The 26,796-nt window shown below is 41.3% G+C and overlaps 1 protein-coding gene and 1 long non-coding RNA gene across 2 annotated transcripts; both read right to left on the reverse strand.

The window, feature by feature from the left end:
- Positions 1 to 18,945: 18,945 nt before the first annotated feature.
- Positions 18,946 to 19,677, reverse strand: LOC115180056 (uncharacterized). The gene is made up of 3 exons (XR_003873025.1): positions 19,614 to 19,677; positions 19,199 to 19,416; positions 18,946 to 19,067 (listed from the first exon to the last, which is right to left on the reverse strand). It is a non-coding gene; the product is annotated as an uncharacterized LOC115180056 (long non-coding RNA).
- A 1,928-nt stretch (positions 19,678 to 21,605) lies between these two features.
- Positions 21,606 to 23,924, reverse strand: LOC115180268 (fish-egg lectin-like). Its single transcript, XM_029742219.1, has 5 exons — positions 23,816 to 23,924; positions 23,493 to 23,726; positions 23,089 to 23,306; positions 22,837 to 22,955; positions 21,606 to 22,169 (listed from the first exon to the last, which is right to left on the reverse strand). The coding sequence occupies exons 1-5, from the start codon at positions 23,868 to 23,870 to the stop codon at positions 22,028 to 22,030; spliced, it is 768 nt and encodes a 255-aa protein (XP_029598079.1). The 5' UTR covers positions 23,871 to 23,924; the 3' UTR covers positions 21,606 to 22,027.
- Positions 23,925 to 26,796: the final 2,872 nt, after the last annotated feature.

Genomic DNA, 26,796 nt, shown 5'->3' on the forward strand with positions numbered 1-26,796 from the left:
ACATTGCAAAAATCAGAAACTTTTTGTCCAAAAATGACACAGAAAAATTCATCCATGCCTTTGTTACTTCTAGGTTGGACTACTGCAATGCTCTACTTTCCGGCTACCCGGATAAAGCACTAAATAAACTTCAGTTAGTGCGAAATACGGCTGCTAGAATCCTGACTAGAACAAAAGAATTTGATCATATTACTCCAGTGCTAGCCTCCCTACACTGGCTTACTGTTAAGGCAAGGGCTGATTTCAAGGTTTTACTGCTAACCTACAAAGCATTACATGGGCTTGCTCCTACCTATCTTTCCGATTTGGTCCTGCCGTACATACCTACACTTACGCTACGGTCACAAGACGCGGGCCTCCTAATCGTTCCTAGAGTTTCTAAGCAAACAGCTGGAGGCAGGGCTTTCTCCTATAGAGCTCCATTTTTATGGAATAGTCTGCCTACCCATGTGAGAGACGCAGACTCAGTCTCAACCTTTAAGTCTTTGCTGAAGACACATCTCTTCAGTAGGTCCTATGATTAAGTGTAGTCTGGCCCAGGGGTGTGAAGGTGAACGGAAAGGTTGGAGCAACGAACCGCCCTTGCTGTCTCTGCCTGGCCGGTTTCCCCTCTTTCCACTGGGATTCTCTGCCTCTACCCCTATTACGGGGGCTGAGTCACTGGCTTACTGGTGTTCTTCCATGCCGTCCCTGGGAGGGGTGCGTCACTTGAGTGGGTTGAGTCACTGACGTGGTCTTCCTGTCTGGGTTGGCGCCCCCCCCTTGGGCTGTGCCGTGGCGGAGATCTTTGTGGGCTATACTCAGCCTTGTCCCGGGATGGTATGTTGGTGGTTGGAGATATCCCTCCAGTGGTGTGGAGGCTGTATTTTGGCAAAGTGGGTGGGGTTATATCCTACCTGTTTGGCCCTGTCCGGGGGTTTCATCGGATGGGGCCACAGTGTCTCCTGACCCCTCCTGTCTCAGCCTCCAGTATTTATGCTGCAGTAGTTTATATGTCGGGGGGCTAGGGTCAGTCTGTCACATCTGGATTATTTCTCTTGTCTTTTCGGGTGTCCTGTGTGAATTTAAATATGCTCCCTCTAATTCTCTTTCTCTCTCGGAGGACCTGAGCCCTAGGACCATACCTCAGGACTACCTGGCTTGATGACTCCTTGCTGTCCCCAGTTCACCTGGCCGTGCTGCTGCTCCAGTTCCAACTGTTCTGCCTGCAACTATGGAACCCTGACCTGTTCACCGGACGTGCTACCTGTCCCAGACCTGTTGTCCCAGACCTGCTGGAACCCTGACCTGTTCACCGGACGTGCTACCTCTCCCAGACCTGCTGTTTTCAACTCTCTAGAGACAGCAGGAGCGGTAGAGATACTCTCAAAGATCGGCTTTGAAAAAGCCAGCTGACACTTACTCTTGTGTTACTGACTTGTTGCACCTCCGACAACTACTATGATTATTATTATTTGACAATGCTGGTCATTTATGAACATTTGAACATCTAGGCCATGTGCTGTTATAATCTCCACCCGGCACAGCCAGAAGAGGACTGGCCACCCCTCATAGCCTGGTTCCTCTCTAGGTTTCTTCCTAGGTTTTGGCATTTCTAGGGAGTTTTTCCTAGCCACCGTGCTTCTACACCTGCATTGCTTGCTGTTTGGGGTTTTAGGCTGGGTTTCTGTACAGCACTTTGAGATATCAGCTGATGTAAGAAGGGCTATATAAATACATTTGATTTGATATTAATTCAAAATAAGGCTATAATAATGGGTTAAAAACTATATTCCAATGATGTGTGTGAATAAGACACTTAAAATGAGCAGGGCAGAGTTGATAAGACGACCTTGGGAAAGAAACAGGAGAAGAGGCCTCCCTAAGTTAGGGGGAGTAACAACGGCCTGGGAACGGCTAGTGGGCAGGAGATTAGAAGACAGGTACCAAGGTTGATAAGGAATGTATGTGTACTGTGGAAAAAAAATACAGCCGCCTAAAGTGGGGTGGAGTTCTCTACTGGTGTGTGTGTGTGTGTGTGTTAATCTAAAAGGCTTTGTACATTGTAAGGATTTTCAGAGGTCTCATAAACGTTTTGACCCTTGTAGGCTGGCTATCCGTCTGCTTCATTCAACCAGAATCTTACACACTCTGGGGGGCAGACTGAGTAGTTTAATTGAAGTTCGGTTTAAGAACATTGATACCTTAATTCACGAAACAATGTTATAACTATTTCTCCACGCACGACAAGACTGTGGCTTCTATGAAACCTGGCCTGAGTAACCACAGACCAGATACAACAATCTCACTAGTGTAGACAGGGCAAACCCGTTTTCACGATTTCTAGTTAGTTCCATTTATTGTACAAAAAAATTTAAAAAATCAATAATCAATATGCACAAACAGTTTGTGATCCATTGAAAAGCTAATGTACTCAAATTACTTGTATTTTTTTTTACACATTATCAACTGCATATGCGCCAAGAACCCTGTTGTTTTGACAAGTGGCATTTGATCAGATCAAACACAACTGACAAACCTAGTGAATCATTTGTTTAACAATTTGCTAAAGACAGTCATCTACATTTTAGAGTGTCGGATGGAGATTCAGGGAGGCTGCCGAAACAGGGAAGGAAACCAAATCTGTTGCTTTTTATTTAACCACAATGAATCACATGTCACGATCTCTATCTTCGAACTCCCAATCATAAATAAACCAAGGCGCAGCGTGCATGGAATTCCACACCTTTTTAATGAAAATGAAACTCACCAAAACAACAAACAGGCGCAAACCGAAAACGTGACGTTCTGGGGCTGCTCAAAGGCAGCTACAAAAAAACAAGATCCCACAGCTAAAGGTGGGGGAAAAAGGGTTGCCTAAGTATGATTCCTAATCAGAGACAACAATAGCCAGCTGCCTCTGATTAGGAACCATACTCAGCTCAACACAAAGAAATAGACAAACTAGATTGCCCACGCCACATCACACCCTGACCTAACCAAACTAGAGGAAAATAAACATCTCTCTAAGGTCAGGGCGTGACATCACAACCATACAGGGTATATCAACATTGACAAGACTTGCCTGTTATTTCAGTGGTTGCACACTGCGAAATATGTTAATGAGACATGCATTTTCAGCCAACAGAGTATTCTAAAGTTGTCAGTCTCAGCAAATTATACTCCCTTGTTTGATCAACTCAGCTATCTGTGTTGCAAAGGCAAACTTCAATATTTAACTTGAAAATTGTTTTACACTGAGCAGAAATCATTGGGTTGATGGAGTATTCCATGTCAGCTGAACAATTACCCAATTTTAAGTACAGCCATATCGAAGCTCACTGGAATTTTTCCAAGTGAAATGTTTTAAAGTGTACATTTAGGTAAGGTGTTTATGTCGTGTCAACAACCTAACTATTTGAGCATTGATTGATGACTAGTTATGGGATGCCTATTATGCTGCGTAATTATGAGATGCTGATTGCTCATCTAGCATTGAACTATGAACATTTGAACCTTGACTGAGTGCCTAGTTATTGCACACAAATAGTAGATTGGGCTATGATCATGATGTAATATGAGAGATGATGAGCTATGACAAGGATTGCATTCTCAAATGCCTTGCTCATACAGAATGATGGATGTTTTTGCCCACTACTAATTATTCTCAATGTGTGCACTGCATGGTGAAGCCAGACGGGGAGACGACCCAAAGACGACACAGGTCGTAGGTCACGTGCTTCATGCACATCAGGGATTTACATTAAAGTCTGAAAGGCACCTGCCCATTGGGCAAGTCAGGAGTATTTTTTTGTTTACCTGAAGATTGGATCACTTGCCTGAAAATGTAAATGAGCTGTTTACACTCAGAAGTGCCTTTAACTACACATAGGGGTGGACGTATGTATTTTGGTTGTTATGTCAAAGAAATCTCAGAACAGGCTCAAATAGCCTGACTGCCATACATTGTCTGTCTTTCACTACACTTAAATGTAGAGGAACCAGAAAGATTAGTTTTAGGTTAGGACTACTGGAGTTAGTTTCAGTTGGCTTGAATTCACTGTTTTATATCACCGGCCCAATGATGCTACCTCAGAGCAGTGGGGCTACCTCAGAGCAGGCTTAACTTGCGTGACTGGTCAGTTCACTTTCCCCAGGAGGCAATAGGACAATCCTTACCGTCAATCCCTGCACATTTAGACATTGCTCCATCCAGTGCCCTCTGGTTTACTGGCTGTGATGCTGACTCTGTGTTGAAGAAAGAGGTGGGGTTCATGTGTTCAAAATGCCTTGAATCCCACAATATCATTTCCGTGATTTAGTGCTTCCAACCCCTTTGAAAAATTGAGTGTTTGAGCTGCATTGCATGAGTCTATTTATTCTGCATCCATTGAGACCAACCATTAGCCTGTGTGACTAATGGGGGCTGAGCTAGAGCAGTGCTTGTGAGACCAGGGCAGATCCTGAAAACGGTTCTTCTCACAAAAACGTCTGTAAAGTCTGAAGGGTTTGAGCGACAAATGATTACTGCTTTATTTTTATGAAATAGACTCCATTCTGAGTTGTGTGCTTGTCTTAATTGTGTATAGCTTTATTTTACTGCAGTCGTACCCTGTACCTACCCTCTAAGCAGGGCCGGCCCGCTCATTAGGAAGGATTATTTTTTAATTTTTAATTTCACCTATATTTAACCAGGTAGGCTAGTTGAGAACAAGTTCTCAACAGCAACTGCGACCTGTTAAAGATAAAGCATAGCAATTCGACACATACAACAACACAGAGTTACACATGGAATAAACAAAACATACAGTCAATAATACAGTAGAAAATAAGAAAACAAAAAGTCTATATACAGTGAGTTCAAATGAGGTAAGATAAGGGAGATAAGGCAATAAATAGGCCATGGTGGCGAAGTAATTACAATATAGCAATTAAACACTGGAATGGCAGATGTGCAGAAGATGAATGTGCAAGTAGAGATACTGGGGTACAAAGGAGCAAGATAAATAAAATAAATACAGTAAGGGGATGAGGTAGATACAGTGGGGCAAAAAAGTATTTAGTCAGCCACCAATTGTGCAGGTTCTCCCACTTAAAAAGATGAGAGAGGCCTGTAATCATAGGTACACTTCAACTATGACAGACAAAATGAGGAAGAAAAAATAATTGTAGGATTTTTAATGAATTTATTTGCAAATTATGGTGGAAAATAAGTATTTGGTCAATAGCAAAAGTTTATCTCAATACTTTGTTATATATCCTTTGTTGGCAATGACACAGGTCAAACGTTTTCTGTAAGTCTTCACAAGGTTTTCACACACTGTTGCTGGTATTTTGGCCCATTCCTCCATGCAGATCTCCTCTAGAGCAGTGATGTTTTGGGGCTGTCGCTGGGCAACACGGACTTTCAACTCCCTCCAAAGATTTTCTATGGGGTTGAGATCTGGAGACTGGCTAGGCCACTCCAGGACCTTCAAATGCTTCTTATGAAGCCCCTCCTTCGTTGCCCGGGCGGTGTGTTTGGTATCATTGTCATGCTGAAAGACCCAGGCACGTTTCATCTTCCATGCCCTTGCTGATGGAAGGAGGTTTTCACTCAAAATCTCACGATACATGGCCCCATTCATTCTTTCCTTTACACGGATCAGTCGTCCTGGTCACTTTGCAGAAAAACAGCCCCAAAGCATGATGTTTCCACCCCCATGCTTCACAGTAGGTATGGTGTTCTTTGGATGCAACTCAGCATTCTTTGTCCTCCAAACACGACGAGTTGAGTTTTTACCAAAAAGTTATATTTTGGTTTCATCTGACCATATGACATTCTCCCAATCCTCTTCTGGATCATCCAAATGCTCTCTAGCAAACTTCAGACGGGCCTGGACATGTACTGGCTTAAGCAGGGGGACAGGTCTGGCACTGCAGGGTTTGAGTCCCTGGCGGCGTAGTGTGTTACTGATGGTATGCTTTGTTACTTTGGTCCCAGCTCTCTGCAGGTCATTCACTAGGTCCCCCGTGTGGTTCTGGGATTTTTGCTCACCGTTCTTGTGATCATTTTGACCACACGGGGTGAGATCTTGCGTGGAGCCCCAGATCGAGGGAGATTATCAGTGGTCTTGTATGTCTTCCATTTCCTAATAATTGCTCCCACAGTTGATTTCTTCAAACCAAGCTGCTTACCTATTGCAGATTCAGTCTTCCCAGCCTGGTGCTGGTCTACAATTTTGTTTTTGGTGTCCTTTGACAGCTCTTTGGTCTTACAGGTCTGTGAGAGCCAGAAATCTTGCTTGCTTGTAGGTGACCAAATACTTATTTTCCAATTCATTAAAAATCCTACAATGTGGTTTTCTGGATATTTTTTCTCATTTTGTCTGTCATAGTTGACGTGTACCTATGATGAAAATTACAGGCCTCTCTCATTATTTTAAGTGGGAGAACTTGCACAATTGGTGGCTGACTAAATACTTTTTTGCCCCACTGTAGATGGGCTCTTTACAGATGGGCTATGTACAGGTGCAGTGATCTGTGAGCTGCTCTGACAGCTTGTGCTTAAAGCTAGTGAGGGAGATATGAGTCTCCAGCTTCAGTGATTTTTGCAGTTCGTTCCAGTCACTGGCAGCAGAGAACTGGAAGGAAAGGCGACCAAAGGAGGAATTGGCTTTGGGGGTGACCAGTGAGATATACCTGCTGGAGTGCGTGCTACGAGTGGGTGCTGCTATGGTGACCAGTGAGCTGAGATAGGGCGGGGCTTTACCTAGCAGAGACTAGATTACCTGTAGCCAGTGGGTTTGCCGACGAGTATGAAGCGAGGGCCAACCAACGAGAGCGTACAGGTCGCAGTGGTGGGTAGTGTATGGGGCTTTGGTGACAAAATGGATGGCACTGTGATAGACTGCATCCAATTTGTTGAGTAGAGTGTTGGAGGCTATTTTATAGATGACATCGCCGAAGTCGAGGATCGGTAGGATGGTCAATTTTACGAGGGTAAGTTTGGCAGCATGAGTGAAGGATGCTTTGTTGTGATATAGGAAGCCGGTTCTAGATTTAATTTTGGATTGGAGCTGCTTAATGTGAGTCTGGAAGGAGAGTTTACAGTCTCACCAGACACCCAGGTATTTGTAGTTGTCCACGTATTCTAAGTCAGAGCCGTCCAGAGTAGTGATGCTGGATGGGCGGGTAGGTGCGGGCAGTGATCGATTGAATAGCATGCATTTAGTTTTACTTGCATTTAAGAGCAGTTGGAGGCCACGGAAGGAGAGTTGCATGTCATTGAAGCTCGTCTGGAGGTTAGTTAACACAGTGTCCAAAGAGGGGCCAGAAGTATACAGAATAGTGTCGTCTGCGTAGAGGTGGATCAGAGCATCACCAGCAGCAAGAGCGAAATCATTGATGTATACAGAGAAGAGAGTCGGCCCGAGAATTGAACCCTGTGGCACCCCCATAGAGATTGCCAGAGGTCCAGACAACAGGCCCTCCAATTTGACACACTGAACTCTATCAGAAAAGTGTTTGTTAAACCAGGTGAGGCAATCATTTGAGAAACTAAAGCTGTCGAGTCTGCCAATAAGATTGTGATGATTGACAGGGTCGAAAGCCTTGGCCAGGTCGATGAATACGGCTGCACAGTAATGTCTCTTATCGATGGCGGTTATGATGTCGTTTAGGACCTTGAGCATGGCTGAGGTGCTCCCATGACCAGCTCTGAAACCAGATTGCATAGCGGAGAAGGTACAATGTGATTCGAAATGGTCAGAAATCTGTTTGTTAACTTGGCTTTCGAAGACCTTAGAAAGAAAGGGTAGGATAGATATAGGTCTGTAGCAGTTTGGGTCTAGAGTGTCACCCACTTTGAAGAGGGGGATGACCGTGGCAGCTTTCCAATCTTTGGGAATCTCAGACGATACGAAAGAGAGGTTGAACAGGCTAGTAATAGGGGTTGCAACAATTTCGGCAGATAATTTTAGAAAGAGAGGGTCCAGATTGTCTAGCCTTGTCACGGGTGTCGTAGGGTTTAGACCAAAACGCAGCGGGAAAATGTATACTCATCTTCTTTTATTAAAGGATAAAGAAGGAAAACCAAAACAAACACATGTACAAAAAAATACACGACGACAAAGAACAGGCCGGTAAGGCACAAAGCTATACACAGCAACAATCTCCCACAAAATCCCATGTCAAAACACATACCTATTTATAGGACCTTCATTCAGTCATTTAGGTCATTTAGGTCAACATTGGATCATTCAGAGATCCTCACTGAACTTCTGGAGAGAGTTTGCTGCACTGAAAGTAAAGGGGCTGAATAATTTTGCACGGACAATTTTTCTGTTTTTTATTTGTTAAAAAAGTTTGAAATATCCAATAAATTTCGTTCCACTTCATAATTGTGTCCCACTTGTTGTTGATTCTTCACAAAAAAATACATTTTTATATCTTTATGTTAGAAGCCTAAAATGTGGCAAAAGGTCAAAAAGTTCAAGGGGGCCGAATACTTTCGCAAGGCACTGTACCTATTTATAGGACCTTCATTCAGAGGCAACGATAGACAGCTGCCTCCAACTGAAGGCCCCAACACCAATTAACTAAACATAGAAATACAAATGACTAGACTGAACATAGAACTAAACTAACATAGAACAATAACCAAAACCCTGGACTAATAAATCAAATACCCCTCTACATAAACAACCACCCCAAACCTTATAAACCAAATACCCCCTCTACATGAACACATTTACAAACACACCCTGAACCACATAAAACAAATACCCCCTGCCACGTCCTGACCAAACTACAAGAACAAATAACCCCTTTACTGGTCAGGACGTGACAAGCCTGGCTGATTTGTAGGGGTCCAGATTTTGCAGCTCTTTCAGAAAATCAGCTATCTGGATTTGGGTGAAGGAGAAATGGTGGGGGCTTTGGTGGGTTGCTGTGGAGGGTACCGGGCAGTTGACCGGGGTAGCGGTAGCCAGGTGGAAAGCATGGCCAGCCGTAGAGAAATGCTTGATGAAATTCTCAATTATAGTTGATTTATCTGTGGTAACAGTGTTTCCTAGCCTCAGAGCAGTGAGCAGCTGGGAGGAGGTGCTCATATTCTCAATGGACTTTACAGTGTCACAGAACATTTTTGAGTTTGTACTACAGGATGCAAATTTCTGTTTTAAAAAGCTAGTCTTAGCATTCCTAACTGCCTGTGTATATTTGTTCCTAACTTCCCTTAAAAGTTGCATTTCACGGGGGCTATTCGATGCTAATGCAGAACGCCACAGGATGCTTTTGTGCTGGTCAAGGGCAGACAGGTCTGGAGTGAACCAAGGACTATATCTATTCCTAGTTCTACATTTTTTGAATGGGGAATGCTTATTTAAGATGGTGAGGAAGGCACTTTTAAAGAATAACCAGGCATCCTCTACTGACGGGATGAGGTCAATGTCATTCCAGGATACCCCGGCCAGGCCGATTGGAAAGGCCTGCTCGCAGAAGTGTTTTAGGGAGCGTTTGACAGTGATGAGGGGTGGTCGTTTGGTTGCAGACCCATTACGGATGCAGGCAATGAGGCAGTGATCGCTGAGATAGAAAACAGCAGAGGTGTATTTGGAGGGCGAGTTAGTTAGAATGATATCTATGAGGGTGCCCGTGTTTACGGATTTGGCGTTGTACCTGGTAGGTACGTTGATCATTTTTGTGAGATTGAGGGCATCAAGCTTAGATTGTAGGATGGCCGGGGTGTTAAGCATATCCCAGTTTAGGTCACCTAGTAGCACGAGCTCAGAAGATAGATGGGGGGCAATCAATTCACATATGGTGTCGAGGGCACAGCTGGGGGCAGAGGGTGGTCTATAGCAAGCGGCAACAGTTAGAGACTTGTTTCTGGAAAGAGGCATTTTTAGAAGTAGAAGCTCAAAATGTTTGGGTACAGACTTGGATAGTAATACAGAACTCTTATGCGGCCGTCTATGGAAGCACATGGACGAGGGCGGCATTTTCTGAGCTAAACTGACCAAGACCCACCTTCAACAACAACCCATAAAACCTCACGTAATTCTGCACAAAAACCATTACAATTTCTCTCAACCAGCGGCATATGGGCTTTTTAGATGAGCGCTGATGCCGCCCTGTGATAAGGCAGGGGTGCAAAATATTTTGCTTGTTCATTCCCAGCGGCACCTCTGTTGGCTAAAAGCTTCGCTGTGACGCTCCACAAACATATATCATGTAGGAGATAGAGCCAAGGTGAAACATGAGCCATTCACAAAAAACTGTAGGCTATTACACACCTTTTTCTGATTACTGCATGTCAGAGGCATGACAAATGAGCGAATGGACTTGAAAAACAATGGTATAGCCTACACTCAAATGCGATGTGGTTCAACGAGACCTGATATTTTGCCAAGGCTGATATTTTGCCAAGGCAGAGATGAGTGGCCGGCACCGAAATGCGCGGGAACAGCAGTGGACGCATACAATCTACCCTACTGACAATAGCCAAGTTTGACATTAAACTTTTTGGTGTTTTGTGTAACAGATGTCTCTTTCCACTCAACACTATTTGGAAGCTGGAAATATCTTGCAAGTGGATAAATATGTGTGGGTGGCCTATGAAGGAGCCCTTTGAAATTATAGTTTGACAATCAGATGAAAACATCTTGATTGGTTGTGTTTATGCCACAATAGAAGGTAACATATTTGAAAAGTTAAAAAATCTTTATGACTAGGCCCACAGAGATCCTTAGGGACTGTATATGTAATTCTATGATTAAACCCATAAAAAATGTTGGTGCATGTGCTTGATCCCGTACGTGGATATAGCATATGGTAGAAATAGTATGTAACCTTTTCTGTAGCCTACAGGCAGGAGATATAATGTATGACACAACAGCCTGTTTTACAAATGGTGGGCCAAACACAATATTTATCAAATTCATTTGATGGCCCACATGGTACGCTACACCCTAGTAAGCACAGGCCGACGCCATTGTCCACTGGATGTCTTTTTTTGGTCCTGTTGGACCTGACATTCTTTCTTGGGTGTTTCACAATGGTAGGCCTACCATATAGATGGCCATTCATAAAATGCAGTTTCAGGCGACACTGTAGGCTACACCCCAATAAGCACGGATCGATGCCGACACCTTTTGGACGTCTTTTATTTTGTCCTGTCTGGACCGGTCTTGATTTCCATGTCCACGGACATTGGTTTTTAGTCCGGTCCAAACCAAAATCTGAACCACTCATAGATGTCTATCTTTGGTTCAGATAAAATGACGTCAAAACACGTTATACCGTAGCTTTGATTGGACTGATCATGTCAACATCATACCTTCCAAATCTTAGCAAGCATGCTAGCTAGCTAGACAAGCATTCATCATCATGAATCACATTGACAATCTACTGGGAAATACTTTACAATCCTTGTCATATGAAGATAAATTATAAATAAAACATCTCTGTGCTCATCGGCCGCTGGACATAAACATTACACGACAAGTCGGAAATCACAAATTCAACAATGAGTGGTTTGGAAGGAATCAGTGGCTAACTGCAAGTGCCGCAAAGCAATCACTATTTTGCCTGCTATTCGGTGGAGAGGGTGTGTGGTCCAAGTCTGGGTTTAAGGCTTGAAAACATCTGTCTGAAAGGGTCTCATTATCAAGCTTAAAAGGATAAACATTCACACGCAACACTATGGGCCAGAAAAGGTTGAAATCATTGGCCATGCATCAATCCAGCATGACTTCATCCAGAGAATGCCAGACTTTGATGACAAAGTTTCATGATGACAAAGTTTGCCCACAAGAGGGACTGCCATGCCACCTTCCTGTTCAAGTGAGCACAGCACAACAATGGTGAGTCCAAAAATATTTATTGTAAACGGCTGCATAAATTATGTAGTATGCCAGGGAGATATGTAAACTGTAGCTGAGAAAGTAACACTAACTGTATGTTGTGTAGTAAGCCGGTAGCCCATGTGTCTCACAATAACAATTTGGTCCCTCTCCCCCTCAAAACGTAGCTGAATGTTCTGACGGGTGGTGCACCTGTAGCCAATAGCCAGTTTTAGAGAACTGTCATCATTGAATATTGTAGGAGCTTTTATTGTCTGCTTATATGCCCCTGTTATTTATCCTACGGTTCTGACTTGGTGTATAGGGAGAATACTGTAAGAACGGCCCATTCTGTTACTGTCCATTTCAAAAGTGCTGAAACAAATAGGCATTTAAACTTGCTCATTAATGTCTTAATCAAAATGATGGCTTCCCTCTTATCCGCTCATTGTTCCCTTATGCCGTATTTTGTACATCTCAATTGTTATATTGCTTATATAGGTCTTTCTCATTAGTATCTTGTTCATAATTTTAAGTAATTTTTGACTTATGCATTTAATTGTTTTGCTTACTTTGTGTATTATAATTAGCTCAGGTGTTTTTCTCCATGAGGAGGGGACACTATACAATGTTGTTGGGTCTGTAACCATGTTTGCCAGTGACAGTCTCTTTCCATTCAAATATTTATTTTCAACAAAGAGTTTGTTTATAGACCCATGTAATTCCAGTTGATTTAGCAAGGGTTGTTTTGTTTGCTCAATGCGCTGTCTGAGAGTCAATATATTGCCTATAAAAGTGCATCCTCGTGATTGTATTTTCCTTCCTTTTTAGACCACAAAGGCCTAATAAAATACTTCAAATGGTAGGCTAACCGTCTCTCTCTCTCTCTCTGTGTGTGTGGTGATTAAAAGAAGAGTAAAGGTATTAAGGCCTCAACACATTGCTGAATTTATCTGAACTAACATCTGAATTTCTGTCGGTGTCCATTTTGAAAGTACTGTAGGAATAGACCTACCTCGTCGTAGCTCGTTTGCTAATGATAAGAACAAACCTTAATTTACTGAACATAAATGTAATAATGTTCGTGTATGGTTCAAAGTCTAAACTCATGTCGGCATTCACTATTATTGAAGCAGATAGTGATTCTTATCAAGTTACACAAATCCACAAAGAATCCATGGAAACCATATTTATTTAAGCAAATCAGCCATATCAGCCAAGATTTTAAAAATGCAGTAAATTAGGCCGAATGAACTGTATTGCTGCCAGACGAGGCTCAGCCTGGTCTCATAAACGTAAGTCTGGGACACTCAAATTAGTATGATATTTTAGGTTTGGTATGACATATGATTACTTAAGTCTGGGTGGATGGGTGGGCGTATAACGTGTTTGAATCTCATCACAGCTAGCTTTAGCAATTTAGCTAATTAGCAACTTCAACTACTTACTATTTATTAGGTACTTTACAACTACTTAACATGTTAGCTAACCCTTCCCCTAACCTTAAACCTTTTAGCTAACCGTTCCCCTAACCTTAACCCTTTAACCTAACTCCTAAACTTAATCCCTAACCTAGCCTAGCTAACATTAGCCAGCTAGCTAACGTTAGCCACCTTACCAGAATATGTAACATATTGTACGCTTTGCAAGTTCGTAACATATAATACAAATTATAATTAATAACATATTGTGTGAAAATGGTAATGGACATCCACAAATGAATACATCCCATACGAAATGTAACATATCATACTAAATAGTGGTCTCGGATTTACGTACAGAATAATACGAATTACTCTGAGACCAGGTTGCCAGGCTCCGCTGATAGCCAAGTGTATTGGTGGTAAGGATTCACTCCACGGTGCTGAAAGGAAAGCTCTGCTGTCGGGATAGCTGTATGTAGGCCCTAGTTTGTGGGCAGCGTCTGTCACCCTTATACTGCAATTAATGGATTGTTGAATGCAGTGGTGTAAAGTACTTAAGTAAAAATACTTTAAATTACTACTTAAGTATTTTTGGGGGTATCTGTACTTTACTTTACTATTTATATTTTTGCCAACTTGTACTTTTACTTCACTACATTCCTAAAGAAAATAATGTGCTTTTACTCCATACATTTTCCCTGACACCCAAAAGCAAATGGTCCGATTCACACCCTTATCAGAGAACATCCCTGGTCATCCCTACTGCCTCTGAACTGGTGGACTCACTAAACACAAATGCATCGTTTGTAAATGTTGTCTCAGTGTTAAAGTGTGACCCTAACGATCCGTCAATTTTTTATTGTGCCGTCTGGTTTGCTTAAAATAAGGAATCTTTACTTGTACTTTTACTTTTGATACTTATGTACATTTTTAGTAATTCCATTTACTTTTAATACTTAGACTTTACCTTTAATACTTAGACTTTTAATCAAGTAGTATTTTACTTGGTGACTTTCACTTTTACTTGAGTCATTTTCTATTAAGGTATCTTTACTTTTACTCAAGTATGACAATTGAGTACTTTTTACACCACTGGTTTAATGTTGTGTTGTGTGGTGGTTTTGCTGGAATGTATCTAAAACAATTTGTTCAGTTTGCCCCACCAACATGTACAGTCGTGGCCAAACATTTTGAGAATGACAAAAAATATACATTTTCACAAAGTGTGCTGCCTCAGTGTCTTTAGATATTTTTGTCAGATCGTACTATGGAACACTGAAGTATAAAAAAATCATTTCATAAGTGTCAAAGGCTTTTATTGACAATTACAGGAAGTTGATGCAAAGAGTCAATATTTGCAGTGTTGACCCTTATTTTTCAAGACCTCTGCAATCCACCCTGGCATGCTGTCAATTAACTTCTGGGCCACATCCTGACTGATGGCAGCCCATTCTTGCATAATCAATGCTTGGAGTTTGTCAGAATTTGTGGGTTTTTATTTGTCCACCCGCCTCTTGAGGATTGACCACAAGTTCTCAATGGGATTAAGGTCTGGGGAGTTTCCTGACAATGGTCCCAAAATATCGATGTTTTGTTCCCCGAGCCACTTAGTTACCACTTTTGCCTTATGGCAAGGTGCTCCATCATGCTGGAAAAGTCATTGTTCGTCACCAAACTGTTCCTGGATGGTTGGGAGAAGTTGCTCTCGGAGGATGTGGTTGGTACCATTTTTTTTATTCATGGCTGTGTTCTTAGGCAAAATTGTGAGTGAGCCCACTCCCTTGGCTGAGAAGACACCCCAAACATGAATGGTCTCAGTATGCTTTACTGTTGGCATGACACAGGACTGATGGTAGCGCTCACCTTGTCTTCTCCAGACAAGCTTTTTTCCGGATGCCCCAAACAATCGGAAAGGGGATTCATCAGAGAAAATGACTTTACCCCAGTCCTCAGCAGTCCAATCCCTGAACCTTTTGCAGAATGTTAGTCTATCCCTGATGTTTTTCCTGGAGAGAAGTGGTTTCTTTGCTGCCCTTCTTGACACCAGGCCATCCTCCAAAAGTCTTCACCTCACTGTGCGTGCAGATGCACTCACACCTGCCTGCTGCCATTCCTGAGCAAGCTCTGTACTGGTGGTGCCCAGATCCCGCAGCTTAATCAACTGTAAGAGATGGTCCTGGCGCTTGCTGGACTTTCTTGGGCGCCCTGAAGCCTTCTTCACAACAATTGAACCGCTCTCCTTGAAGTTCTTGATGATCCGATAAATGGTTGATTTAGGTGCAATCTTACTGGCAGCAATATCCTTGCCTGTGTCATGATGTTGGCCTGTGGGTAAGGTTTATGACCCCCCCCATAAATACCTTTCTCCCTTCCCCTCTCTCTCTGACCCTACTGAAGGACTTGAATAGCCTGTGTTAGATATAGAGAGTCTGGGAACATCAAACAAATGGGGAAAAGGAACCATATTTTGGTAATAAAACCAGTTGGAAAAATGCTTGATAACGTAATGAGTATGGAGGTCAGTTCATTTTATCTGGGACATTATGATTGATGACAGGACGACATAAACTGTACCTGAGAAAGTATACACCCTCTAGTTATCAGAGTCACATGGAATTGTTATGCAATTGAAATGTTTGATATTGAAATTGTTTGTTAGGAGATTAAATGTAATTTTAGCTTCCAAATGAGAGAATTGGGTTTTCATAAGGAAAGTGCCCTGCTCGATCAGTGGCCCAACCCTGTGAAGAGACAGGGGTTATAAACGATGAAACACCTCCTTCCCCCCTCTCCACTATATAAGCCTTTGACGAAAAGACATTCAGGAGTTCCAGTGCGGGAGGTCTGCAGCCTCTACGTTAGAAGGACACACATGTCAACTAAACCATATCAAGGACAGAACTAAGCCAACCTCGGCGTGAGCTTTGATGGCGAATGGTATGAACTTTGAGCTTATTCACTACAGAAGTGATACTTCCTAGCCGCTGTCGACGGGGGCTAGGAAAGGACGGACGACGGATTCAGTCTAACAAACAGACGAAGATACCACCATGTATCCAATTTACCACCATTGACATTCTTCCACTACAGGAAGATCTGTTGGCCAACCCGGCCAGCATCTACGACCAATCTACCGAAGCGCAGCTCAGAGTAAATATTTATTGCATTTTCCTTTTCCAAATGGGCGGTAATTTAGAATGCATAAGATAATGTATTTACGATAGCATAGCTGCTGTTTCTTTGTTCCTAAATCTTCCCGCTCTTTCATTCAAGCCCAACCCCCTTTCCTTTGTGTAACCAGGTTCCGTCCACCGGGACGTTTTCTGTATGACATCATTGGTGTTCTGTGTATTTGTAATTCTGTGTGATTAGTTAGGTATTTAGTAAATAAATAATTAAACCCAATTTTGTATTGCTGATTCAACTTGTTAGCCAGGGTTCGTGAAGATAACCAAGAATTTACAACTTTCATTATGAGACTGAACATAAGATAAGGGTTAATATTGACTGCTATCGATGTAAAATATTACTAAGTATTTTAAGAGGTTATTCGGAAGATAACGGCTCTATAAACGTTCTTCCGTGGTGCCCCGACTTTCTAGTTAATTACATTTACATGATTAGCTTAATCAGGTAATATTAATTACAGAGAAATCATTTTATAAGTTAGCATGTCATATCACTTAATCCGGCATAGCCAAAGACACGACACCTGTGAAGCCCTTTTTGTGCAAAGCAATGATGCCAGCATGTGTTTCCTTGCAGGTAACCATGATTTACAGAGAAAGAACAATGATTCCAAGCACCACCCTCCTTTTGAAGCTTCCAGTCTGTTATTCGAACTCAATCAGCATGACAGAGAGATCTCTGGCCTTGTCCTCGTCAACACTCACACCTGTGTTAATGAGAGAATCACTGACATGATGTCAGCTGGTCCTTTTGTGGCAGGGCTGAAATGCAGTGGAAATGTGGGGCATTCAGTTCATTTGCATGGCAAAGAGGGACTTTGCAATTCATTGCAATTCATCTAATCACTCTTCATAACATTCTGGAGTATATGCAAATTGCCATCATACAAACTGAGGCAGCAGACTTTGTCACGGCTGTCGAAAGTAGCGGACCAAAGTGCAGCGTGTGTTTCGTTCCACATATTTATTTAATCCGTGAAATGATGCAATGCATCAAATAACTGAAAATTACAAAACAACAAACCGTGACGCAGAGGAGAAACAAACACTACTCACAAATATTAATCACCCACAAAAACAGGTGGGACAAACATCAACTTAAATATGACCTCCAATTAGAGACAAAGACAACCGGCTGCCTCTAATTGGAGATCATACCAAACAAAACCAACATAGAAATACAAAACTAGAAACTGAACATAGAAAAACAAAACATAGACAAACACCCCCTGTCACGCCCTGACCTACTCTACCATAGAAAATAACAACTTACTATGGTCAGGACGTGACAGACTTTGTGAAAATTAATATTGGTGTCATTCTCAAAACTTTTGGCCACGACTGTACATGCTAAAACCGCCACTGGCAGAGCAAACTAAAACCCCCCTGTTCAATATTAGAAAAAAAAGAAAAACGGAAATTACAATAGCTTCAAACTGAATGATTTATTTTTGCGGGAAATGATTATATAATGAGATAATAAGCATTGAAAAGGATTCCCTCCATCTCTATGAATGACCGCTGAAGCACAGCAAAACCCATGTGGCTTGTGAGCAAGATCATTAAGATCAGTGAATACTATTGACAGAGATAAAGTACTGAAAAGTATAGTTAGAGTAGTAGGTTTTAGAATGAAGGATTCTTATGAACTAATGTTGAGCATTCACAAGCAGAAGGCTGTTCCAGAAAGAGAGATCAATGGGTTAGCAAGTGAACTTTAGACAATTCCCGAACGGCCATCAGATGCAGAGGAGAGGCTAACGTGTGCACACCATGGTGCCGCCAGACTTGGAGACGACCCAAAGACGGCTCAGGTCATAGGTCACATGGCCCATGCGCATGCCCAATTGGATATTGCTCCATCCAGTGCCCTCTGGTTTACTGGTGGTGATGCCATCTCTGTGATGAAGAAAGGGATGAGGTTCACATGTTTTAAAGCTTATGCATTTTTTAAGTACATCCAATTTTGGACTTTATTAATTGTATATAGCCATTGATTGTTGAACAATATAACTTATAAATGCTTATTGAGATTAATACAACTGCATCAGAAGCCAAAATGTAAGCTTTTACTCAATTGTTTGTTTGTTTGTTTATAATAACATTGTTTACAATGTATAGCTTTGATAAACATGTTCCCCAAAAAAACATGTGGGGTCTGTCTTTGCATTCATAGCTCTATGTATGAATTTGAGAGTGGTTACATTTGTCTCGCTACATACCTCAGCTGTTTACCAAAACAAGTGGTGGGATGTCTGTGTACTACAAACTGTAGCTTTAAAGGACATCCAACTTTTACATATTTTACCTTACACTGTCTACACATTTCTTTATAAGTCTATTATATGTTTAGATCTGATTTCACTTTCCGGAATTGATTAATGTATCTATTTAAGTGTTTCTATAAAGAGCTTCACAAAGCATGTACAGTAAGGATAAGATTTATACATAAAGAATAATAAGTATAAGTTATTACTACAACTTGAGGGAAAAAAGGGTGGAACTATACACATAGTTCAGTAGCAACCTTACCTGGTATAAACACTACCCGCAGAGCTGACCCCAAAGACACTACCATCAGTTGCCACCTCAATCATGGAAAGCTTGCCTTCAATGTGACTCCACCCCTTGTTTTGGCAGTCTTGATTCAACTGGAAAAACAGATTCAATCAGGGTTTTAGGACAATTTCAACAGTTATAATATGAAACAGTTTTAAAATAACTGAGACTCTCCATCCTCTACTACTCTACTCCAGCTCTCACACTCTTTCCCAGATCTTACACTCATTAAGTAGATATCATCATTCTTGTTGACTGCCCAGCACCCAAACGGTCCACAGCTGTAGTACTTCACAGCTCCTGGCAATCCTGTCCATGGAAGGGGTGAGCCTGGACCCTTGTAACCAACTGTGGCACTACTTGTCAGACAGAATGGAGTATCGTCCATGTTAGCCCCCACAACAAACTGGTCACCTCCAGCATCCAACTGTTTCAGAAGGCCTGAAGACCACAAAGACAGACAGACGGACGGACAATCAAACAAGTAGCACTTATGTGTGAGTACTAAAAAATGACTTGCAATAACAATGTTAAACTTGTGAAACATGAATAATTTTTCCAAGAACACCCTGATGGTATCAGGAAAACTAAGAAGCATGTGTCCTCCGGATAAATATTGAGTAATGCTCTCCACTTACCTGCAGCTTGCACTCAGTTACCGGCCACATACTTGTAGATTGAGTTGGCCTTGTTGATTAAACAACATCATCATTACACAGGTGCTGGGGAGAATAAAAGGTCAGTTTTGTCACACAACACAATGTCACAGATATCTCATGTTTTGAGGTAGCGTGCACTTGGCAAGCTGACTGACATTTTATGTTAATTTCTCTACCATAAGCCGCCTCCAAAGTCTTTTTAGAGAATTTGTCAGTATGTCAATCTGGCCTAATGCAGTCCATCTGTATGGCATTATGTGGGCGAGCGGTTTGCAGTGAAACGAGTGCAGGTAGGGTTATAGTATGCGCAGGCATAAGCTACAGACAGCGAACACAAGTACATTTTATCAATGGCAATTTCAATGTAAAGAAATACCATGATGACATCCTGAGGCCCATTGTGAGGCCCACTTTTTTTATGGCATCTGTGACCAACAGATTCATATCTGTATTCCCAGTCATGTGAAATTCATAGATTAGGACCTAATGATTTCCTAAAATGAACTGTAACTCAGTAAAATCTTTGAAATTGTTGCATGTTTTTGTTCAGTATAGATAGCTACAATAGTTGTCTTGGTAACCAAACAGAGACTTACCAGTTTAGCTAACCAAACCATCAGTCGTGGCCTGCTATTATGATAATCAAATTCAACAATGCCAATAATGTTTTGAATTTAACTTTTGTAGGTTCAAAAGCAGCTCAAATGTAGAACAAGTAAGAATGAACTTGCCATTGAATTGTAATGTTTTGATATACCGTTCGTTAGAGAGAAATAATGCACGCTCTAGAATGCCCTTCAAGACAATTAAAAACGAGTATTCGAAGATGCCATGATAAGTGATTTTAAAGCTTCCGTTGTTTTCCTTTGTGACCCACCTACTGTACTTGGTAGGTGGTATATTTGTAGAGTTGTTTGATAAGGTTGCTAAGCACCAAAGTGTTATAGTCTGGCACATGAGGAATTGAAAAGTTGCATGGTTGAGAGGGATGAGGCAAAAGAGATGGCAAATAGGTCTGGCTGTACAACCGATTGGCAAACATACCATAAATAGAGAAATCATGTGACTAAACTGAATAGAAAGAAGAAGAAACTACACTATGAAACAAAGATAAATAGCATAAAGAATTATAGTAAAATGTTTTGGAGTACATTCAATGAAAGTTTGGGCAAAAAAGCAAACTCCTCTCCATCATTCATTGAATCAGATTGCTCGTTCATCACAAAACCCAATGGTATTGCCAACTACTTTAATGCATTTTTCATTGGCAAGAATAGCAAACTTAGGCATGACATGCCAGAAACAATTTTTTTTTTTTTATTGTCTATCAACAATGACAAGTCACCGAGGTCTGACAACTTGGATGGAAAATTACTTAGGATAATAGCGGACGATATTGCTACTCCTATTTGCCGTATCTTCATTAGAAAGTGTGCGCCCTCAGGCTTGGAGGGAAGAAAAAGTTATTCCCCTAACTAAAAATAGTAAAGACAATTAGCTAACGTTAGACATTTAGCCAGAATGTGTAACATATTGTACGCCTTGCACATTTTTAACATATACTACCAATTGTAATTCGTAACATATCATACGAAATGGTAATGGACATCCACAAAGGAATACATCCCATATGAAATGTAACATGTCATACTAAATTGAGTGTCTCGGATTTACGTACAGAATAATACTAAATACTCTGAGACCAGGTTGCCAGGCTCCGCTGAAAGCTAGGTGTAGTGGTGGTAAGGATTCTCTCCATGGTGCTGAAAGGAAGCTCTGCTGTTGGGATAGCTTTATGTAGGGCCTAACAGTTTGTGGGCAGTTTGTGTTGTGCAGTGGCTTTGCTGGCATGTATCTAAAAAAAAAAATGGTTGAGTTTGCCCCACCAAGATTTCGATGCAAAATCACCACTGGCAGAGCAACCTAAAATCCCTCTGTTCAATATCATTAAAAAAAACAATAACACAGAAATTACAATAGTTTCAAAATGAATGCTTTATTTTTGCAGGAAATGATTATATAATGAGATAATAAACAATGACAAGGATTCCATCCAATCCTATTGATGACCTCTGAAGCACAGCAAAACCCATGTGGATTGTGAGCAACATGACCGTGCCCTAGTATACACTACACTTAAATAGCCTCCATGGCAAAGATCTATTGAAGAATTAATCAAGGAGTGGTCAAGAAAATATAAAATCTTCATTGATATTTTTTTTAAATGTCAATAAGATCATTGAAGAACTGAAAATAATAGGTAGAGCAATAGGTTTTAAAATGAAGGATTTTTATGAACTAATGAACTAAAGGCTTTTCCTGAAAGAGAGATCAATGAGTTAGCAAGTGAACTTTAGACAGATCCCGAACGGCCTTCAGCTGCAGAGAAGAGGCTAATGTGTGCACACCATGGTGATGGCAGACTTGGAGACGACCCAAAGACGGCCCAGGTCGTAGGTCACGTGGCCCATGAGCATGCCCATTGGGATATTGCTCCATCCGGTGCCCTCTGGTTTACTGGCTGTGATGCCGTCTCTGTGTTGAAGAAAGGGTTGGGGTTCATGTTTTAAAGCTTATCCATTTTTGTAAGTACATCAATTTTTGGACATTAATAATTAAATATAGCCATAGATTTTTGAAGAATATAACTTCTGCCTCTTGAGCTTTATTCAACCACATTAGAAGCCAAAATATAAGCTTTTACTCAATTGTTTGTAAACAATGTTATTGTAAACAAACAATGTATTGCTTTAAAAAACATGTTAAAAATAAAAAATAGAAAAATTGTTGTGTCTTTGCATCCGTAGCTCCATGTATGAATGTGAGAGTGGTTACATTTCTCTAACTACATTCCTCAGCTGTTTACCAGAACAAGTGGTGGTGTGTCTGGGAAGTTGTTGTTTTTTATCCCAAACTGTAGCTTTACAGGACATCCAACTTTTACATATTTTATCATACACTGGCTACACATTTCTTAATAAGTCCTATAAGTTTAGATCTGATTAAATTTAACTGATTTTATTTATGTACCTACAATATTTTTGTTTTTGTGTAAAGAGATTCACATGGCATGTACTGTAAGGATAAGAGTTATAATTAAAGGTATACCATCATTATTCTAAGTTATTATTACAAGTCATTTTCAAGTTAATACTGTTGGGGGGAGAGGTGGACCATACACATAGTTCAGTAGCAACCTTACCTGGTATAAACACTACCCGCAGAGTTGACCCCAAAGACACTACCATCAGTTGCCACCTCAATCATGGAAAGCTTGCCGTCAATGTGACTCCACCCCTTGTTTTGGCAGTCTTGATTCAGCTGGAAACAAACAGATACAATCAGTGTTTTAGGACAACTTCACCAGTTATAATATGAAACAGTTTTAAAATAACTGAGACTCTCCATCCTCTACTACTCTACTCCAGCTCTCACACTCTTTCCCAGATCTTACACTCATTAAGAAGATATCATCATTCTTGTTGACTGCCCAGCACCCAAAGGGTCCACAGCTGTAGTACTTCACAGCTCCTGGCAATCCTGTCCATGGAAGGGGTGAGCCTGGACCCTTGTAACCAACTGTGGCACTACTTGTCAGACAGTATGGAGTATCGTCCATGTTAGCCCCCACAACAAACTGGTCACCTCCAGCATCCAACTGTTTCAGAAGGCCTGAAGACCACAAAGACAGACAGACGGACGGACAAGCAAACAAGGAGCACATATCTGTGAGTACTGCCAAATTACCTACAAGTTACAATTTAAAATCTCAATCGTTTTTTCAACATCCTGATGGTATCAGGAAAGCTAAGAAGCATGTGTCCTCTGGATAGATATTGAGTAATGCTCTCCACTTACCTGCAGCTTGCACCCAGTTACCGGCCACATACTTGTAGATTGCATAGTCCTTGTTGACACCCCAGATCCCTGCTGGTCCTACAGTGATATGCTTCAGGTAACCAGGCATGCGGATCCATTTATCACCTACGAGGTAGTAGGGGATTTGACTTGTGTCCGTTGCAACCACTTGCCCCAGTCCTGCATCGATCTGCATCAGATTCTTGATGTTTACTACCTCCCGACAGTCCCATGCTATGGAGACAAAGACATATGAGTAGAGTACACCAAGAAAAACTTCAACTCCAAGTTGATCAAGCATGTTTCAGATGATGGTAACTTACCATGACTGACGGCCAGGAGACAGAGGACCAATAGAACGGCTGCAGTGGCTCTCATGATGTCTCTGTAGATCTACAGTATAAGTTTGGTTGTACACCAGACTTCAATTGTCCCTTGGAAGACTTTGCGCTTTTATAGCCCTGCACACAGCTGTCAGCAATGATGACTCCTGTTCCACCTGTTTAGCGAAGACTTGATGGTGTCCGATGTCTGGGAGAGAGGAGAGAGGAGAGTTCCTTTGTTCTTCTCACGTCTTCTCTGTTTACATTTTGAAATACAGTGCCTATAGAAAGTCCACACCCACCTTGGATTTCTTCAAATTGTATTCACAAAGTGGGATCAAAACGGATATAATAGCAATATAATAGCAATTTTATTGTCAACCATCTACACAAAATACTCTGTAGTGTCAAAGTGAAAGAAAACTGATATACTTTTAAATTAATGCAAAATAAAACACAAATGTACCTCGATTATATAAGTTTTCACCCCCATGAGATGGAGATGGAAGTGTTATTTTTACTGTACTTTTTGGTACCTTTTTGAATAATGTATTGTATGGTTGTATTTTACATGTCTGCTGGACTTACCAACAAACAGGAGCAGAGCTTTCGTAAGCTTTTCAAATAAACTTTTGTCCAGGTTCTAAACGTGTCCAGGTTCTAAAACACTGGACCAGTGGGTATCTGGATGTCGTGGCGGTCCACAGTGGTTCTTCCTGTTCACCTTACAGTGAAATGCTTACTTACAAGCCCTTAACCAACAAACTAGTTGAAATAAATAAGTAATAAATAAAAAATGGATAAGTAAAAAATAAAAATAACTAATAATTAAAGAGCAGCAGTAAAATAACAGTAGTGAGGCTATATAGAGGGGGTACCGGTACATAGTCAATATGTAGCACAGGTTAGTCGAGGTAATTGAGGTGGCAGTCTGACGGATGAATCTGGGGTTGGCGGATGCCAGGAGAGCGCTACCTGCCCGAATGCATATTGCCAACTGTAAAGTTTGGTGGAGGAGAAATAATGGTCTGGGGGTGGTTTTCGTGGTTTGGGTTAGGCCCCACTAGGTCATATAATGTATGTAAAGGTGTTGTGGATCATGGCTAGACTGCAATTTGCAAGTGTTGCCATAGATTTTCAAGCAGACTTAACTCAAAACTGTAACTTGGCCACTCAGGAACATTCACTGTCTTCTTGGTAACCAACCAATGTAGATGTCTCTTAGTGTTGTCTGAGTGCCGCCCCCGGCAAGATGCCTCCCTGGGCGGCTGCCCATGTCGCCTATACCTAAATCCGCCACTGTATGTATGGGGGACAGAGGAAGGGTCAACCCCTATTATTTCACACAGAGTGAGTCCATATAACTTATGTGATTTGTTAAGCCACATTTTACTTTTGAACTACTTACGCAACAACTATATTTCAGTTCATTAATTGTTATTTTATTGTAAAACATTTCAGATTAGTTTTTTTTACTTTGACATTATGGAGTATTCATGGAGTATTTTGTGTAGATAAATGACAAAAACAATACAATTACATATTTTTCAATCCCACTTTGTAACACAACAAAATGGAGGTGTAGACTTTCTTTAGGCCTGTACGTTTGCTGTGTCAACCTACACAATTGAAGTGTAGAGTATTCACATGCATAAAGATGGCAGCCTCCTCTGCTGAGAAAAACAGCCTAGACCAGGACGAGACTGTTGACGATGCTGGTGACCAGCCTTCGCTGTGTTTCCGTGGTCTCTTTGCTGTGTTTTTGTGATGACCATACTTCAGTGTGTTTTTGATGGTGACCAAAATAAGCCAGTCACCAGAATCAAGTCACGTCATGCTAGCTTGAAAAGGGATGTTTAATTCCTATCAGAATCCAGCCAGAGTGGGGATATCAACAATTTGGAACTTTTCTTCTCACACAATATGCATCCAGAATGACTGCCAGGGTTAGAAATAATACTAAATACGACTACCCAAACTGTTGGACGTGGTCAGACCAGCTTGACCAGCTTCGTCACCAGTATAACAGCATCACCATTGTAAGCTTGTCTGTGTCCAAAATCCAGTGAAGGTTTGTCACCTGTGTCGAAAACACAGTGAATGAAGTCTTGTCACCATTGTCCAAAATACACTGAAGGCCTGTCACTAGCAAAACCAGCTACACCATGCTAGTCAGACCAGCTAGAATAAGAATAAACTGTCGCATGAATGTACAAAATCATCATCATTTTTAACTGCATGAAGGACTATTACTGAGTCGTCCACAAACAGGTTGAGTTGGTTCTCGTACACTCTTAGGGAAAAAAAAGGTGAGATCTAGATCCGAAAAGGGTTCTTCAGCTGTCCCCATAGGAAAATCCTTTGAAGAACCCTTTTTGGTTCCAGGAGAACCCTTTTGGGAGGTCCAACATGGAGCCCAAAAGAGTTCTATCTGCAACCAAAAAGGGTTCTACTTTGAATCAAAAATAGTTATTCTATGGGGACAGCCAAACAACCCTTTTGGAACCCTTTTTTCTAAGACTGTAGTGGCTACGACAGAATATACAGTATATATCGGAGTGGCGAGAGGAAGTCCCAGAGGTGAGCCTGTTGATGATGCCAGCTCCCCTGACAGGCACCCATTTACCCTCAACCTCTGGCTTCTGATGGTAAAAAAGTAAAGTATCCAGCCCACTAGATGAGTCCACACCTACAAGTGAAAGTCACCCAGTAAAATAGTCTTTGAGTAATAAACTAAATATACTATCAAACTTAAAAGTTCAAATCATTTTGCATTCCTTATATTATGCAAAGCAGATGGCACAAAACGACACAGGCACACACAATACCCCATAACGAGAAAGCAAGATTTTTTTCTTCAAATTTGTTGAATATAAAAAATATAAATACCTTAATTACGCAAGTTTTCAGACCCTTTGATACGAGACTCGTTTTGAGCTCAGGTGCATCCTGTTTCCATTGATCATCCACCTGTTGTAAAT

This window comes from Salmo trutta, chromosome 40 (assembly GCF_901001165.1).
Source record: "Salmo trutta chromosome 40, fSalTru1.1, whole genome shotgun sequence".
Taxonomy (NCBI): Eukaryota; Metazoa; Chordata; class Actinopteri; order Salmoniformes; family Salmonidae; genus Salmo; species Salmo trutta.